Raw genomic sequence first — 14,584 nt, forward strand, 5'->3', positions numbered from 1 at the left:
CCGCAACACCGACCTGGAGAGAGTTTGGAGGGGCCCTAAGTTAAGCAACGCGTACGTACGCACACCGAGTACAGAGGCCCGATTAGCTGCCGAACTGATCTCCCGGCTGGACCATGTCCGGAGCACGAATCAACGCTCGAAGTCCGCGTCCCGAGTCCGGGTAACCACGATACTTGATGCTGGGCTACGGTCCACTGGAAGAATGGCAATACCGGACAAGCGGGGTCTCACGGAAAAGACGTGGGCCGGAGGTAGGTCGTGAGTTTGTGAGAAAAACAGCAACAACAGCAACAAATAGCCAAACAGTATGCATATAAAAATAGAATCAATTTATGCGCACCAACAACACCGGCCCCAGTTGGTTACAGAGCGGCGGTTTATGTATTTTCTTTTTTTCCCTCCTGTTCTGGTGGAGCGTTGATTATATTTTTTCTCCTTCGATTTTACTATACACAAGAACAGTCTGACCAACACAGCGGCAAACAACAGTGACCGCAGGGACAAAAAGTCGTACAAGAAGTTGGCCAACCAACCTTCGCCAGGGTTTGGGATGATATTAAATTCGTGAATTTGCCCCGGACAGTACCGGAGAAGGAAGCGCTTGAAGACGGATGTTGGCCATTGGCCCTCCGTTTGGGTTGACTCCGATTTGACACACACACACTCACACGCGAGTTACGATATTAATGCCGGAATCACCCGAATACCCGCAGACTGGAAGAACGATTTGACCCGGCCATCAAACGACAGTCGCGCACTGCAACGACTGGTCGACCGTTGATGTGCAGCAACCCGTCCCTATACTAAAAGGTTCAGCAAGACTGACCTGGCGAATACTGGTGCGGCTAAAATAGGGCACACGTACAAGCATACATACTCCCTCGCACCCGACACACACACACATACTGCTGCTAGTCCATTGTTTACTTTATTTTGTAATGTAAACTAATTTAGCCGACACCGTAGGATGAAGAAACACTTCGTCCGACACGCTGGACGACGGTGTGGTCTTCCAAAGCAGGACCCGCAATGGAAATTGTTGGAGTGGCCTGGGGGAGCTGGTCATGGAGGTGAGGTGGGAGGAAATGGGGAAGGTAGGATGTGAGGTAGGCTTTTCCCGTATTAGCTAGACGAAAGGGAAATTCATGTCGATATGCCAGCGAACCGACGGCGATATGTTTGATGCTGATTGCGTGCAAGCTAGCAGTGTCCGTTGAACATGGGTTGTGTGCAATATTTTCAAATATGCTTTTTGTGTTGATTGCCACGGCAACGGGCGTTCCTGCTTTCCTGCTTTCCGCGTGGCGGGAAAATTTATTTTGAGTTTTTTTCTTGATCTTGAAATGAAATATTTCAAAAAATTGCGAATTAAATGCTGAAGTCGAGACTAAAAGACATCGATTCATGAAGACAGCTGAAACCCCCAATTATTTTTCACGGAAAAATTGAAGTTCAAAAAAATATATTTGGGACAAAAGTGTTTGGGGCAAAAGTTGCCACACAATTTTATCTGATTTCATTGAGAGATAAGCTATAAAATAAAATTAATATTGTTGTTTATTACTTCGAGATCTCAATCCGCTAGGATTCGAATGCTAGAAACCGATTCGGATTTTTTTCCGGATTCCAAAAGAGGAAGCCAGGAGCTAGAATGGAATTGGCAGTGAAATCTGTGGCTGAAAGGAGCATGTCGGTGACACGAACCGTTCAATAATAAGAAGATTCACCGGTAACTCACATCAAATACTAATATTTACTACTGAACAACCTGTTCAGATTTTCCTATTTTTCATCTATTTCGATGATTTTATCTAAATGACCTTCTTGTTTCTTTTGGGTGGAACTTTTGCAACAATACACCAAAAAATTGCCACAATTTAAACGGAAGTTTTTGCATCTGTTTCCTAAACTCAAAAATCAAAACAAAGCATTCTGATAATTATAATGCACATGCAAACATTTAGTTGAACAGAGGACATACAAAAGACAGCAATCATGACTGCCTTCCATTATTTTGCCACATCGAAAGCTGTAGCGATGACAGAAATATGAACAGAAATGTATCTAATCACGATCATTTTTTCATTATTTAACATCCTTCCTCAAATCCCGCAACAATGCCAGATGCCCGAAGATGAAGGGGAAAGCTAGACCACGACGGGTGAAGCTAATCTCTTTCCTCCTCTATTTTATCCCGCTCCTTTTTTCTATCCTTCAGGATGTTGGCCACATTTTCACGGGTCATTAGGGTGCGAGGAGAAAAAAAACAAGCCGGCAGCTGTAATAACGATCATTAGAAGAGTCGAGGAATTGTGCAATAAAGTGCGTATTAGCAAGAGGGAGAACGAGATAGATATTGGCTATGAGAAAAAATATTTTTCAAATTGCGAAAACACAAAATTATAACTATTTATGTAAACATTTTTAAAGTATTTGAATGAGCAATTATAAAATTTAAAAAAATATTAACCAAGCTAATTCCACTGCACTGTGCCTCAAAGCATTTTCTCTCTCATCCGCGAAGTCTTTGCTTCTTCTTTTCGCTTTAAACTGCATGTGTGCGTACTGCATCCTTTGTTTTGTTATGTTTTGTTTTTCTACTTTTGCACAACTGTTCTATACGAAGCAAGAGAGAGTGAGAGAAAGAAAAAGAGAGTTTACGCATTTTTCTCCGAGCGCAGTGTTCAGAGAGCGACGGTAAGGCAGTGCTCTAAAGCTATGTTGCTTCAAAATGCCGAAACACACACACACATTTTAAGCGATTAAGCGAATGAATAAGAAAATTTATGTGAATTAATATAAAATCGTACGGATTATAAATCAAGTAGTTTTAAATTATAAACGCACAATTTTCTTTTTTCATTTTATTTTGAAAGAACTAAATTTCTATGCTTTAGAAGAGAAGACAAGTTTGACTGATTATCAATTATTACCATTAACACCAGCATCTCCTTGATAAAGAAAATGCTCAATGACTATCATTATCTTTCACGCACGAATCGACATTCTGTACAATGAATACTGATTTAATTCATGCACGCACCCATCGAACAAACATTGCTTGTTGCATGCAGCAAAGGCACAACCGCTGTGCAAGCGGCTCAAAAAACCCCGTAGCTGAGCACGAGGCCATGCGGCATACAAATCGCGTACCGCGTGATTCTTTGCCCGTAACTGCTCGCGAGCGGTAGGCTTGCCACAGAGCCGGTAGCACATTAGCTGCAGTATTTAGACGAAGAACTGATCGACAACACATTCCAGCGGCGTCAGAGTACACCACGCTTTGACGACAGTGTTCTGCAGCGACAAAACGATAACCAGAGTCGGTCGGGTGGCCTCGGTTCGAGTTGGTTCCATATAGCAGTCTTTTTTTTTTGTTGTTGCTTGTAGTGCCTTCGTAGTTCATCATTTTGATGTTTACATTTACACGAGTAACGTTGATAAGGAATCTTCCCGACCTAACTGGGGGCCTAGATTCGACCAGTGATCGTCACGGTACTGGGAGTGTGTCCCCGCAGGGACGGCATGTGTGCTGAGCATCGAGAAAAGACAAATATTTGAGTGCTAAAGACGACGCGCGACTGATTGTGGTTGTGGTGCGGTGACTGTGCGTGAACCCGTCGAACAAACGTCGTCGATTTGTTATCGGAGTCCATTGCTCCTATGGGTTCCTATCAACCTTATCACACCCATCGTTCCGGCCAGTGTGTGTGTGTGTGTTTTAAAAAGTTGACAAACGTCCAAGCGTAGCAAAGAATAACCTCTCGAGGGGTGGAATTCTAGGCAACAAAACGTCGTTTTTGCAGGGCGATAAATCCTAACAAGGGAACGAAAAAGTTGGGACCCCTTTTTCCACCTTGAAATTGATCATACGCAATGAGTGTCTTCACCTATCGTTTGCTTGCATTAACCGTGGTGTACTTTGCCTGCCTCAAGGTTGGCCAAATGCTGTTTCAAACCCTGGCTAATGGTGACGGCGAAAATTAAACAGAAAAGTGTTATCCCCGAAGGACGAACGACACCGGAAACACACACACACACAGCGATATACATGTGATTTGCAAAAATGTATGCGAGTGACATTGCAGTATGCACAATCAAAGTACTGCACACGTGAGCAAGAGCGCGGCCTAAGGGGTGAAGAAGGTTAAGAGACCGGCCCGTCCACTCGGTTCTAGACGAGGCAAGAAGTTTGTTGCAAGCCCTATGTGCTGTGAACGGTGTACTGGAATGTGCCTTTTATTTTAAACGCGAAATTAAACGTTTCTTAACAGAGTGAGTGTGTGTAACGAACGATCAAGAAAGAATCTCATCGAAAAAAGACTTCCTTGGCTTGATGTTGCAGTCGATTTTAGTGTATTAAACACATCAGTAAGTATTTCTGTCATGACTTAAGCTCTTCTGTAACCCACAACCTTCGATTGTTATTTAACGCATCTTTTAACACAAAGAAGCACATGTTAAGAAAACAATGGCCTTAACCTGGTGTGCCTAGCGTGCCTGGCGTGTCCACTTACCAATTGAGGTGTAAAAAATTAAATCAAACACATAATAATTTAACCACTTCGATGAGTAACAACCGACGATCATCATCGATCGGAAAGCATCAATTCGCGGGTTTGTGTGTATGTGTGTGCGAGGGATTTTTTTAATTTATTGCTTGAACCCACGGCGTGATCACACACGGCTAGTCGGGGCGACGGCATGATCATGGCGCGACCGTTGGATGTGCCCCGAATGATTAGAAATCGGAACCAACAATCGGTGCGTACTTCAACGTTTTCGGTAAAGCACATATTTTGGAGTTCCTCGTAAAAAAAAATTGCAAACCAAAAAAAAACTACCATCAACATGTTATGTTCATGTTCCATGCGTCAACAATGCACAACACACTCACGCTCACGTGTGATGTTGGTTTCCATTTTCCTTGTTCCTTGTCGTTCCCCCCGATTAATGTGGTTTCGATTCACCCTGGAACGGTTTTTGTAAGGAATTCCACCGCTTTTGACTCATCGATTATCGGTATGGTTACGCTTTTTTTTGTTGCAACGATGAACGAACGCTTGTCCAAGACGTGCCAATTGCACCTTGGTAAGGGCAACATTCGCGCGAAACCGCAAGTGTTGTGAACGCCGTCGACCAGTGAGTCATAAGCACGCATAAGCAACACTATCAACTGTTTAAACAATGTTGTAGGTAAGTTTTTTTCCTCCTTCGTTTCATATTGTGTTCCTCACAAATAAGTACTAAAAAATAAAAAAAGCAAATTTTGAAGAAAAAAACGTGTAAAATGTATGTCACTTTTGAAGCATTTGTACACCCCAGAGTACGCTTGTTTGGGAGAGAGATTGTGGATAAAGTGGTGTTGTTTTGCTTAGAACGGAAGCTAGTTAGATATACCCTTTTGGACTAGACCTCTGATAAAAAAGTAAGGCCTTTTTTCTAACCTAACGCTAATGCTGATGCTACGTAGTTGGATACCACCGAATCGTCCTCGATTCTGCTACTCTTATACGGCTTCTATGACTTAAATTACGGTAAAAGCTAAAAAGCCATCCATTCTTATGAGAAAACGGCCTGTGATGAGATTTTGGTGTACCAGTCCTGGCGTGTGGAAGATTGACACCAATGTCAAAATTCTCTAGGCCAGTGACCACTATCCAACATCAAAATATTAGTTATAAAAATTTATTATAAAATAGTTGTTTAAATAAAGACATTCGAGGGTCCACAAATAGTCTACAGATAAACGTCAATATCGGCACGATCAGGAATCAAATCCGAGTCGTTTCCCTGTAGTATGGACGTTTAGTCAGTCTATGTGGTATCATTAGTTATAGCAAGCCATTTTATGTCCAGCATGATTCCAAATTCCTCAATCCAAATGGAATAGTCTCCAGACACAGTCTGGTCAGAGTTCAGTCTTCTAGGAGTAATGAATGGAGGAATTCAGACACAAAAAAGCAATGGTTCATAAAATGTTAAAGATCTTCAGAATTACGTTAAGTCCAGAAAAAGAACAAGTTATGCATTGGTGGGCATGAGAGTGGCATCAGACAACCTATACTTCAAAGGTTATTTGTTTGAATTGTCCAAAAATATCTCAAGGATCAAGGATCTCAAAATGAAAGAGTAGAAGGATCTCGCTAACCGTTTGGTTAGTTGACACGTCTTGAAAATGTCATCAGGCTGGCCATACTCCAATGCACCAATATTGAGAATATATTGCTTAAAATTTCATGTCAAAACACATTAAATTATCTTGTTCGTATCGTCATTCGAGAATACTGTAATCCTCCCAACAAAACGTTTTACAGCTAATCCGACACCCTCGCCCAGAACAAATGTCTTAGAATGGCTCTTAAGAATTCAGCCAAACAAAAACCCCATTTCATCCAATTCGTTACATCTTCGGGGTCATTTGCGATTGGGATGACGCCTTCAAACGCCAACGCGCACAATTTCACTGAGATACGCACGATTTTATTTACTGTCGACTCGCTCCCGTACTACAACAGTCCGTCGGGTGACCCTTTTTAATTGGTGTTAATTGCATTTAATTTCGTTGATCGAATGCTCTGACGATGTAGGGTGCCTGGTAGTGCCTCAACTGTAAGTGAGCTCAGTATGATAAGCGGGAAACCACTCTCACACGAAGCTAACTGCCCTGCACTACTGACCTGCGAAGAAAAAACGTTTACCGAAACACCGAAAAAAGTTGACCATCTTGCGTGTCCTTTTGCGCACTGTATAATTCCATTTCTTGGAATGTCATTTCGATTGGTTAAACGTCGGTAAAGGTCTACGCAAAGTTGCAGTTGCATCTCGGGACGGGAACACCCATTGTCGTGCTGTGCGGATTATGCTTGGGTGGCAGGCGTAGTATTGCAAGAACAAAGAAGGGTTATTGTTATGGCTGCTACAGCTGCTGCTGCTACAAAAGACACAGGCACAGTAGAGTTAAGATTTAATTGTTGTGGTGGCTTTGTTTATTTTGTCGCGCTCTTTTCCACCCCCCTTTCTTCTATCTACGCCGAAGATAAGTCCATTTCATTCACTAGTACTACACCAATTTTATGTGTAGATTAAATGCACCTCAAACATAAACAAAACACGATGCACCAACCATACCAATCGAGGTGTCCGTTGTGCTTGTTGTTTTCCATTCATAAACGTTCCACTAGATAATACTGACTCGGGTATGCTGACCAACGGATCTAGCAAGAAACATTTTTTTTTCCTTTTTTTCCCCCCCGGCTGCCTTCAAACGAACGCATCATTGAGCTGTCTAATAAATAAAATAAAATACAAATTCTCAACCCACTGTCAGCTCCATTGCATCATCACGGACTCAGTGAAATGCACCCGGACGATAAGGCGTTGTACATTGCAGGATTGGCAGTTGCCACCATTTGTCACACACGCTTCACATTCTCTTATCTCGCCTGTGTTCCTCGAGACGTGCCCTAAGGGGGACCTGTCTGTCCAGACATCAGAATGCAGCGTTTCATCAAAACCGGCCACTACTTGCTTGCGATCGATGCAATTCTATTCGATCATTAATCTAGCACTGTAATTTCCCTTTCGCTGCGGTTGTGTGATCTTTTTTGCTTCAAGCTGAAAATCTTACACAGCCATGGAGGAGCATATGCAGCAAAAACCCTCCTCAAAATAATAGCACATAAAACCAAGATCTACGGATCGCATCACCGCAATCTTCAAGCGACTGTGATCGACTGTTTATTTGGTTAACATATTTTAAACGTTTTTTTCTTCCACACAATTATATTTCCACAGCTCAGGGCTCTGGGGGAAAACTTCAACCACGGCCACATGTGTGCTTCTAGTCTTCCCTTCCCTGCCACAAGTATCTCTCTCTCTCTCTCTCATACTCTGCAAATCCTTCTTTCTATTTACAGCTCCACCATGGACGACCTCTTCAACCGTACGTTAGAACGCTTCGACGAAGACCGATGGAGCAATCGAACTACTTCCGTTTTGCCAACGATCGGGACGTCCGGCGAGATGCGTGCGGAGGACGGTGACTTCCCGGACGAAACCAGCAGGTAAGTCAGCAGACAGGGATTTTGATGGCCATCGTAATGTGTCGAACGTGCCAAAATGTGATGGGTTTATTGGCTTTTGGGGTGAGCTTCTATCAGCAACAGTGAGAAGCAAATTTCGTCACTAGATCGTCACAAGACTTCCCACCTCAATCGCAAGCCACCTCCAACGTGAGTGATATTTTTAATTTAAATTGCAAATTATCCCTATATAGGCCTCTCGGTTATCGACTTAAATAACCTGATGTCGAACCTGACGAGCGTAAAGCATACATAACTGTAACCAACCACTTCCTGGCTTCCCTCCGGATTTGTGCGATGCAAACCAGAAGCTCTCTGTGCCGAAAAAAAAACCATACGCTTGCAACATGGCAAGCAAATGAAGCGCGAAGAACTCGGTACATTTGGCTGATGGTGTTGTTGATGGTTCGGGATAGGGGGCACCCTTGCGCACCGACGAATGTGTGTCTATCAACAGGGAAATCACGATCAAATAAACGCTCGTATGCTCGGACAGCACACAACTTCATAAGTTCCCCACAAATTAAAAAAGGAAATAAGCAATGAATTTTGGGTTGCAAAGTGGTATGGCAGGACACACTGGAAAAGGGGACATACACAGGAATTGCAACCACGGACGTAATGGTACTTCCTGTGGACGGGAGAGAGTTGCGCGCATGACCTTTTTTTTTCAAACAAAAGTCATGCCAATCTAGGAAGAGAGACTAACCTCACACAAAATTTGTGATCAACCGCGATGAGGGGAAGAGGATCCAATCATTTAGAGTTTTGCCAGTCGGTTCCAATTGACGAATAAAGTTGCGCATCGTGGACGGAGGGATCGCTAGAATAGCCAGTTGACCTATGATCTCTATGCTCAATCCCCCCCCCCCCCCCCCCTCTCTCTTTTTTATTGGATTTGTTTGGCGGACATGCAATAGTTGACTCCATCAGATATGTTAATCCTGTTCATCCCCACAAATATTTTGGTTTAATCACCTTTCGATGATGACAGAAGCGCTCATTCCAAGAAATCTAGCTCATGACAAATATCTTTTCCCATTTTGAGTGACTTCGTGTCTGGGGATACGGCTGTTTGCATTAATTGCCTCCATCGAGAGTAAGGCGTGCGAGTTGGAGGCTGACTCATGTTGCTCACGACGCTTGCCAAAGCCAGTTACTTCACTCATTGTTTGCTTTGGGCTGAAACATGAGTAATTCCCGCTGGGACCTACACTACTGTGAAGGCTTTTGTGACTAGGAGCTTCAAGTTCGAGGGCTCGTCTATTTTTAGAAATAACTTTGTCTCTTTGTATTTTTTGTAACCTGATCATCAAAGGTGTAAGATCTCGATCATACATTTATTCTTTCATATACACGCTTGACCCAATGTCTATAAATCTATCCTCAGTGTAGCCAGTGTCCTTATCAATTAAACTTCACATTTGTAACTACAATTTAACTCCCAATGCTCGCACTCCTTTCACTTGGTAACGATAAATGGGTGGTAGCAGCACGCTTTTGCAGCAGCAGTTAAGGTTAGACGAAAGAGCGAGAGATTAGTTCCGTTCAGCGAGCCTGCGTCATCTGAGGCAAGTGGCCGTGTAAACGGGCGAAACCCATCTTCTCCGCCCTCCACGATTGTCGCTCGAGTCCAGCACACACAACAACGACTCTTATTTATTTCGACAGTCAAAGGAAAGGGAAGAACAAAAAACCCCAACCCCAGTCCGGCGCTTCATGGTGATCCGGTAGACATATCAGACGGCGGTCCGTAATCCGATATCTAATGGATGGATCTGTTTGGATGGACCTTAGAAGCCCAACAGTGTGTCTCGGGTACGACCAAATGAGTGAACCCCTTTTGGAGTAGCATTGACATTTAAGCAATTGTTGGTTAGAGTTTTGTGTTTATTGGAAGGCTATCGGAGGGATTGAAACGAAGTTCCTGAATTTTTCAAACTTCATACTAGGAACAATGCATAATTTGTACAGCAGAGAGAGAGAGAGAGAGAGAGAGAGAGAGAGAGAGAGAGAGAGAGAGCTATCTTTGAAGAAAATATGCAAAAAGAATCCTAAAGCGAATGAGGCATTAGAGATTCTTCACAGAACATCCATTTAAATCTTGATTAATCAGTCCACACCGCTTATCTCAAAATAACTAGGCAAATGCACCAAATCTCTCCTCTCCTCTAGGTCCATTCATTTTCCTTCTCTTCGAACTTACCAACATACCACCAAGAATGTGTAGCATAAACGCTTGTCAAAATAAGAAAACATTGCACACAAGATGCTCCTTTTTTGTTGTACCCCCGCACGTTCATCATCTCCAACCCATCTGTACTTCCCACCTCGGGAACCAAAGACCAGCCTTAGCTTGATCGACGTCGTCAGAGGTTACTGTTTATAAATAAACCGGACAAACCACGCACTCCGCAGCCCTTTTGGTCCGGATGTTGTCGTGTTTTCTTTACCGTGCGATCACCATTGCGAGCGACAATGCATCCCATATGCATCCCTGCTAGCGGTTGGGATAAAAACTTGCCGCATAAGATGAACGGAACTGAAGTTTGGAAGAAGAGGAATCGCCAGAAGTTATTCAATTTCAGCTATGAAGGCCTGTCGGTTTATAGCTCATGAGATGGTTTTGTCTTTGACGTATGGGAAGTAAATAAAATGCGATCGTTTATTGATTCTTCGGGTGTCGAGTTGCAATTGGCAGCGGGCTTTAATGGGATCAGTACTTGAAGACATCGTGATGATCGAGTTCTTCCGCTTCTTTTTTCCACATAGATTTTCCCGCCCATTGCTCACGTTTGCCGCCATTGCCACCATAACGATAATGGTAACAGGAATTTTTGGCAATCTGTTAACGATCGTAGCATTGCTTCGATGTCCTAAGGTGCGAAATGTTGCAGCCGCTTTCATTATCAGGTAAGGTTATCCTTGGAGGTCACCAACTTTAGAATAACGAACGTTTTTGGGTAGTAATTCCCAAACATTCTTGGAGTCAAATTACATGGTCGATAAGTCCTCGAAGCCTTACAATAATATCCTCTCGAATATCCGTTTCGCTCGAAACTCAATCGGTCAAAGATTAAGACATCTTAATCCCAAACAACATAACGATTTCATTATTTTATTCCTCGATCATCACCACTAGCCTGTGCATTGCGGACTGTCTGTTTTGCATAATCGTCCTGCCATTCAACGCGATACGCTTCATCCAGGGCACGTGGATGCACGGCGAAACACTCTGCACGCTGATAACGTTTATGCAATACGGCAGTGTCGGTGTGTCGCTGCTTTGCATCACAATGATCAGCATAAACCGGTAAGAAACGCGTGTGACAAGCATATTCTTCCTTCCGGAGTTCTCGGTCTTGATCTTTCTACTCACTTCTGCTCGTTCCTTCGTTCAAACAGATACATCATGATCGCACACTATAGCATCTACCCGAAGGTGTACAAGACGTCTTGGATTATGGTGATGATCATTGCCTGTTGGTTGTTTTCCTACGGCTTCCAGCTACCGACACTGTTCGGTGTTTGGGGTAAGTCATCACAGCTTAACTTAGATGTCCAAAAAGGGAAATCGATTTATTGAATTTCCGTTGCCTTTTCTAATTATAGGTAAATTTGGCTACAACCATCAACTGGGCACCTGCTCTATTCTGCCGGACGATGAAGGACGCAGCAGCAAAACGGCCATGTTCATCATTGCCTTTATCATTCCGTGCATTATTATCGTGATATGCTACAGCCGCATCTTTTGCGTCGTTCACAAGTAAGATCTTGCAGAAGGCTTCTATTATCATTAACAATTATTAATCATTCTCTCATTGTTTTTTCCCTCCCACCAGATCAGACAAACGAATGAAAAACCATTCCAAATCCCAGTGCAACATTCCAAACAATCTGCGATCGGCGGCCGATCCGGCCTCACCACTCTCAGCCGGCAGTTCCGGCTCGGCCAACAATAACTCTATCAGCTACACGGCCAGTTCGTCCGCGGTAAAGGTGGCGGGTGCGGCACGCAGTGCCAACGATGCGCGCGATGCTAAGGCCCGACGGAACGAGTGGCGCATCACGAAGATGGTGCTGGCCATTTTCCTGTCGTTCGTTATGTGCTACCTGCCGATAACGATTTCCAAAATTGTGGACAAAAATGTTTCGGTACCGGGTACTGTGTCGTCAGCTTCTACTTGTGGAAGTCTTTTCGCCATTACTAATCGACACAATCTTTATACTCTTTGCAGTGCTGCACATCATTGGCTACATTATGCTGTACCTTTCCGCGTGTATCAATCCGATCATTTACGTGATCATGAACAAACAGTACCGGCAGGCGTACAAGACCGTAATCTTCTGCAAGCCTTCACGTTTGCTCGGTTTCACGCACGGTGGTAGCAGTGTTGGAGGTAAGCCCAATCGATGCCACTGGTGTCCGCTAAAGGGACATACAGTAAGGAATACACCCTTTGCAGAATGAATCTAGTCTCGAGTCTTATGAATAAGACAGATGTAATTGAGTAATTATTCAAAGAGAATAATAAGGCGCTGTGCCATGCTGACAGTGTGAGTCTTACAATACATGAGAAGGAAAAAAATATGTTGACCCTGATGTGTGTCTGTAAGCTCTAAAGAAGACAAATTTATTGCGCAATTATCTAGCTACCGATAGATCGTTACTGTACTTGAATTACGTAGGTTTCGATGTGTTGTCAACGTGTTGACCATCCTCGAGTTGACCTTCGGTTGGGTCGACCGCCTCATCCGTCAACTGCGGACAGTTTTTGCATGATTTGGTCCAAATATTGGACACCTTTTTGATAGCTTTCGGTGGTATAGCTGTTTTTTAGTTGATTTTCTTCCACCCCTTAAAAAACCCTCCAAAACCCCAGAACGTCCTGACTTAGATTCCGATTTTCGTTTCTACTTGTGTACATTTTATTTAGAGAAATGGAAAGACATAGGGTACAGCTACAACCACAGTCGTACCATGGTGTCCCAAGTTTCAATAGCCGAACCCGAGTCGCCCCCATCCAGCCGACTTCGCCAAGGTAATCGGACCAGACCACCGTTCGCCAGGAACCGGAAGGACAAAAATTATTATCTCTTTCGATAGCACTCTGCCGCTTGATCTTTCTAGCATTTTGTTGCGCTTGTCTCTCTATCTATCTGCCTAGTAGTAATTCTTACAACACTCTCATAAACCTCTTTCTATCCTACTGATCATCAAATTGAAAAATATTCAAGGAACACTCTCCTTCAACGCCACAGTTTGGATGCTTGTTCACAACTCACACCTATAAATCATTAATTCATTGCTGTAAATTTTACACTGAAATGCTTTCACATGTAGAAGAAAAGAAAAGCTTCGTTACGACAACAACTGAAAACATGTTTCGTTTTTACGTTTCCTTTACAGATTCGCCGCACCCACAACATTTAGTCGCCATTCAAGATAGTTAGTAGATAAGATAGTTGTGAGCACTCACAAACGCGTGGACTGAAAAGCATTATCTTCCTCCCAATAATAATGATAATAGCTCAGAAACTCTGATAAGCTAGTTAATGTGAAGACGCTGTCGATCAGGCAGCAAGTTGCCAATGTGCCAATTTTAGTTATAGCACCCTCGATGACACCAAACGACTCAAACCAATTCAAAATCAGCAACTACCTATGAACGATCCCCAAAGTCATAATATTCACGATGCCAAATTAGGTTAATTTGAGGTTCTCCTGAATAAAGAGTATGGCGCACACTGACGAATTTCTTAGGGTAGAGCAGGGCAAGGAGTGCATAGTAGAATTGTTTTTGACGATGACACGCAAGAAGCTCCAAAGATATGACAAACCGAGACGGAGTAGAGTTGCTGTTGAGCGAAAAGAACCATCCTCTGACCCGTAGGATCTTGTTATCGTTTACGACTTTAGTTGATAAGATTAAATTATTCACCGTTAGTTCGGATGCTGCACTAAACTATTCCAAACAGCGACGAAGGCGACGATCATCCTACTTCGACAGCCTCTCTTATTTGTACATAATAAACCAAAACAAAGTGAATAAAGACAGCTCTTAGCGAAAAACAAGTGTATCCTCAGCTAGCTACTACATCGACCACTGTTTCTCAATGATATGGGGAGGTTCCTCCCGGGTTTATTGAATTCTGTTCTGCTTGTTTTCTCCCATACACAACATTACCTCATGTTTCGTCCTGCTGGTTTAAAAAATTGCTAGCTATGGCTAGAAAAAAGCACACACACAGCACGGTTTAATACGCGCACGGTGCAAACGTCAGGAAAAGCTAATTTCTTTTCTCATCCCTATAACAAGCCTACAAGAAGCAGAATGGCCGTTGGCAAAATGCGAGCGAGCGAGCCGCATTTTAGATTCTTAACTTTACCCTTAAACACTAAGCTGTACACCATCATTTTAACGTTTCAAGTGGTACACTATCGTCTCAAGCGCTTCTCGTCCTCACTGTAATATGTAGTTCAAAAAGAAAAATGTTAA

At 43.2% G+C, this 14,584-nt stretch overlaps 2 protein-coding genes across 4 annotated transcripts in view; both read left to right on the forward strand.

The window, feature by feature from the left end:
* LOC126558178 (probable serine/threonine-protein kinase DDB_G0267686) overlaps positions 1-14,584 on the forward strand; it is a 213,276-nt gene that overhangs the window by 73,123 nt on the left and 125,569 nt on the right. The window lies entirely within an intron of this gene.
* On the forward strand, positions 4,349-13,600 carry LOC126557971 (G-protein coupled receptor moody-like). 2 transcript variants are annotated; one of them, XM_050213898.1, is made up of 10 exons: positions 4,349-4,371; positions 7,920-8,066; positions 10,857-10,997; positions 11,227-11,397; positions 11,490-11,617; positions 11,697-11,850; positions 11,927-12,246; positions 12,323-12,484; positions 13,022-13,126; positions 13,495-13,600. In XM_050213898.1, the coding sequence occupies exons 2-10, from the start codon at positions 7,927-7,929 to the stop codon at positions 13,536-13,538; spliced, it is 1,365 nt and encodes a 454-aa protein (XP_050069855.1). In that variant the 5' UTR covers positions 4,349-4,371; positions 7,920-7,926; the 3' UTR covers positions 13,539-13,600. The 2 variants fall into 2 exon arrangements, with proteins under 2 accessions (XP_050069855.1, XP_050069857.1); XM_050213900.1 differs by lacking the exon at positions 13,022-13,126 and having other exon boundaries at positions 13,495-13,553.

The sequence above is a fragment of the Anopheles maculipalpis genome, chromosome 2RL (genome assembly GCF_943734695.1).
Source record: "Anopheles maculipalpis chromosome 2RL, idAnoMacuDA_375_x, whole genome shotgun sequence".
NCBI classification, from domain to species: Eukaryota; Metazoa; Arthropoda; class Insecta; order Diptera; family Culicidae; genus Anopheles; species Anopheles maculipalpis.

Coding starts and splice junctions, on each gene's coding strand:
- LOC126557971 (XM_050213898.1), top strand. CDS start 7,927: ATGGACGACCTCTTCAACCGTACGTTAGAACGCTTCGACGAAGACCGA. Junction 8,067..10,856: donor TTCCCGGACGAAACCAGCAG/GTAAGTCAGCAG, acceptor TTTTCCACATAG/ATTTTCCCGCCCATTGCTCA. Junction 11,851..11,926: donor ATCTTTTGCGTCGTTCACAA/GTAAGATCTTGC, acceptor CCCTCCCACCAG/ATCAGACAAACGAATGAAAA.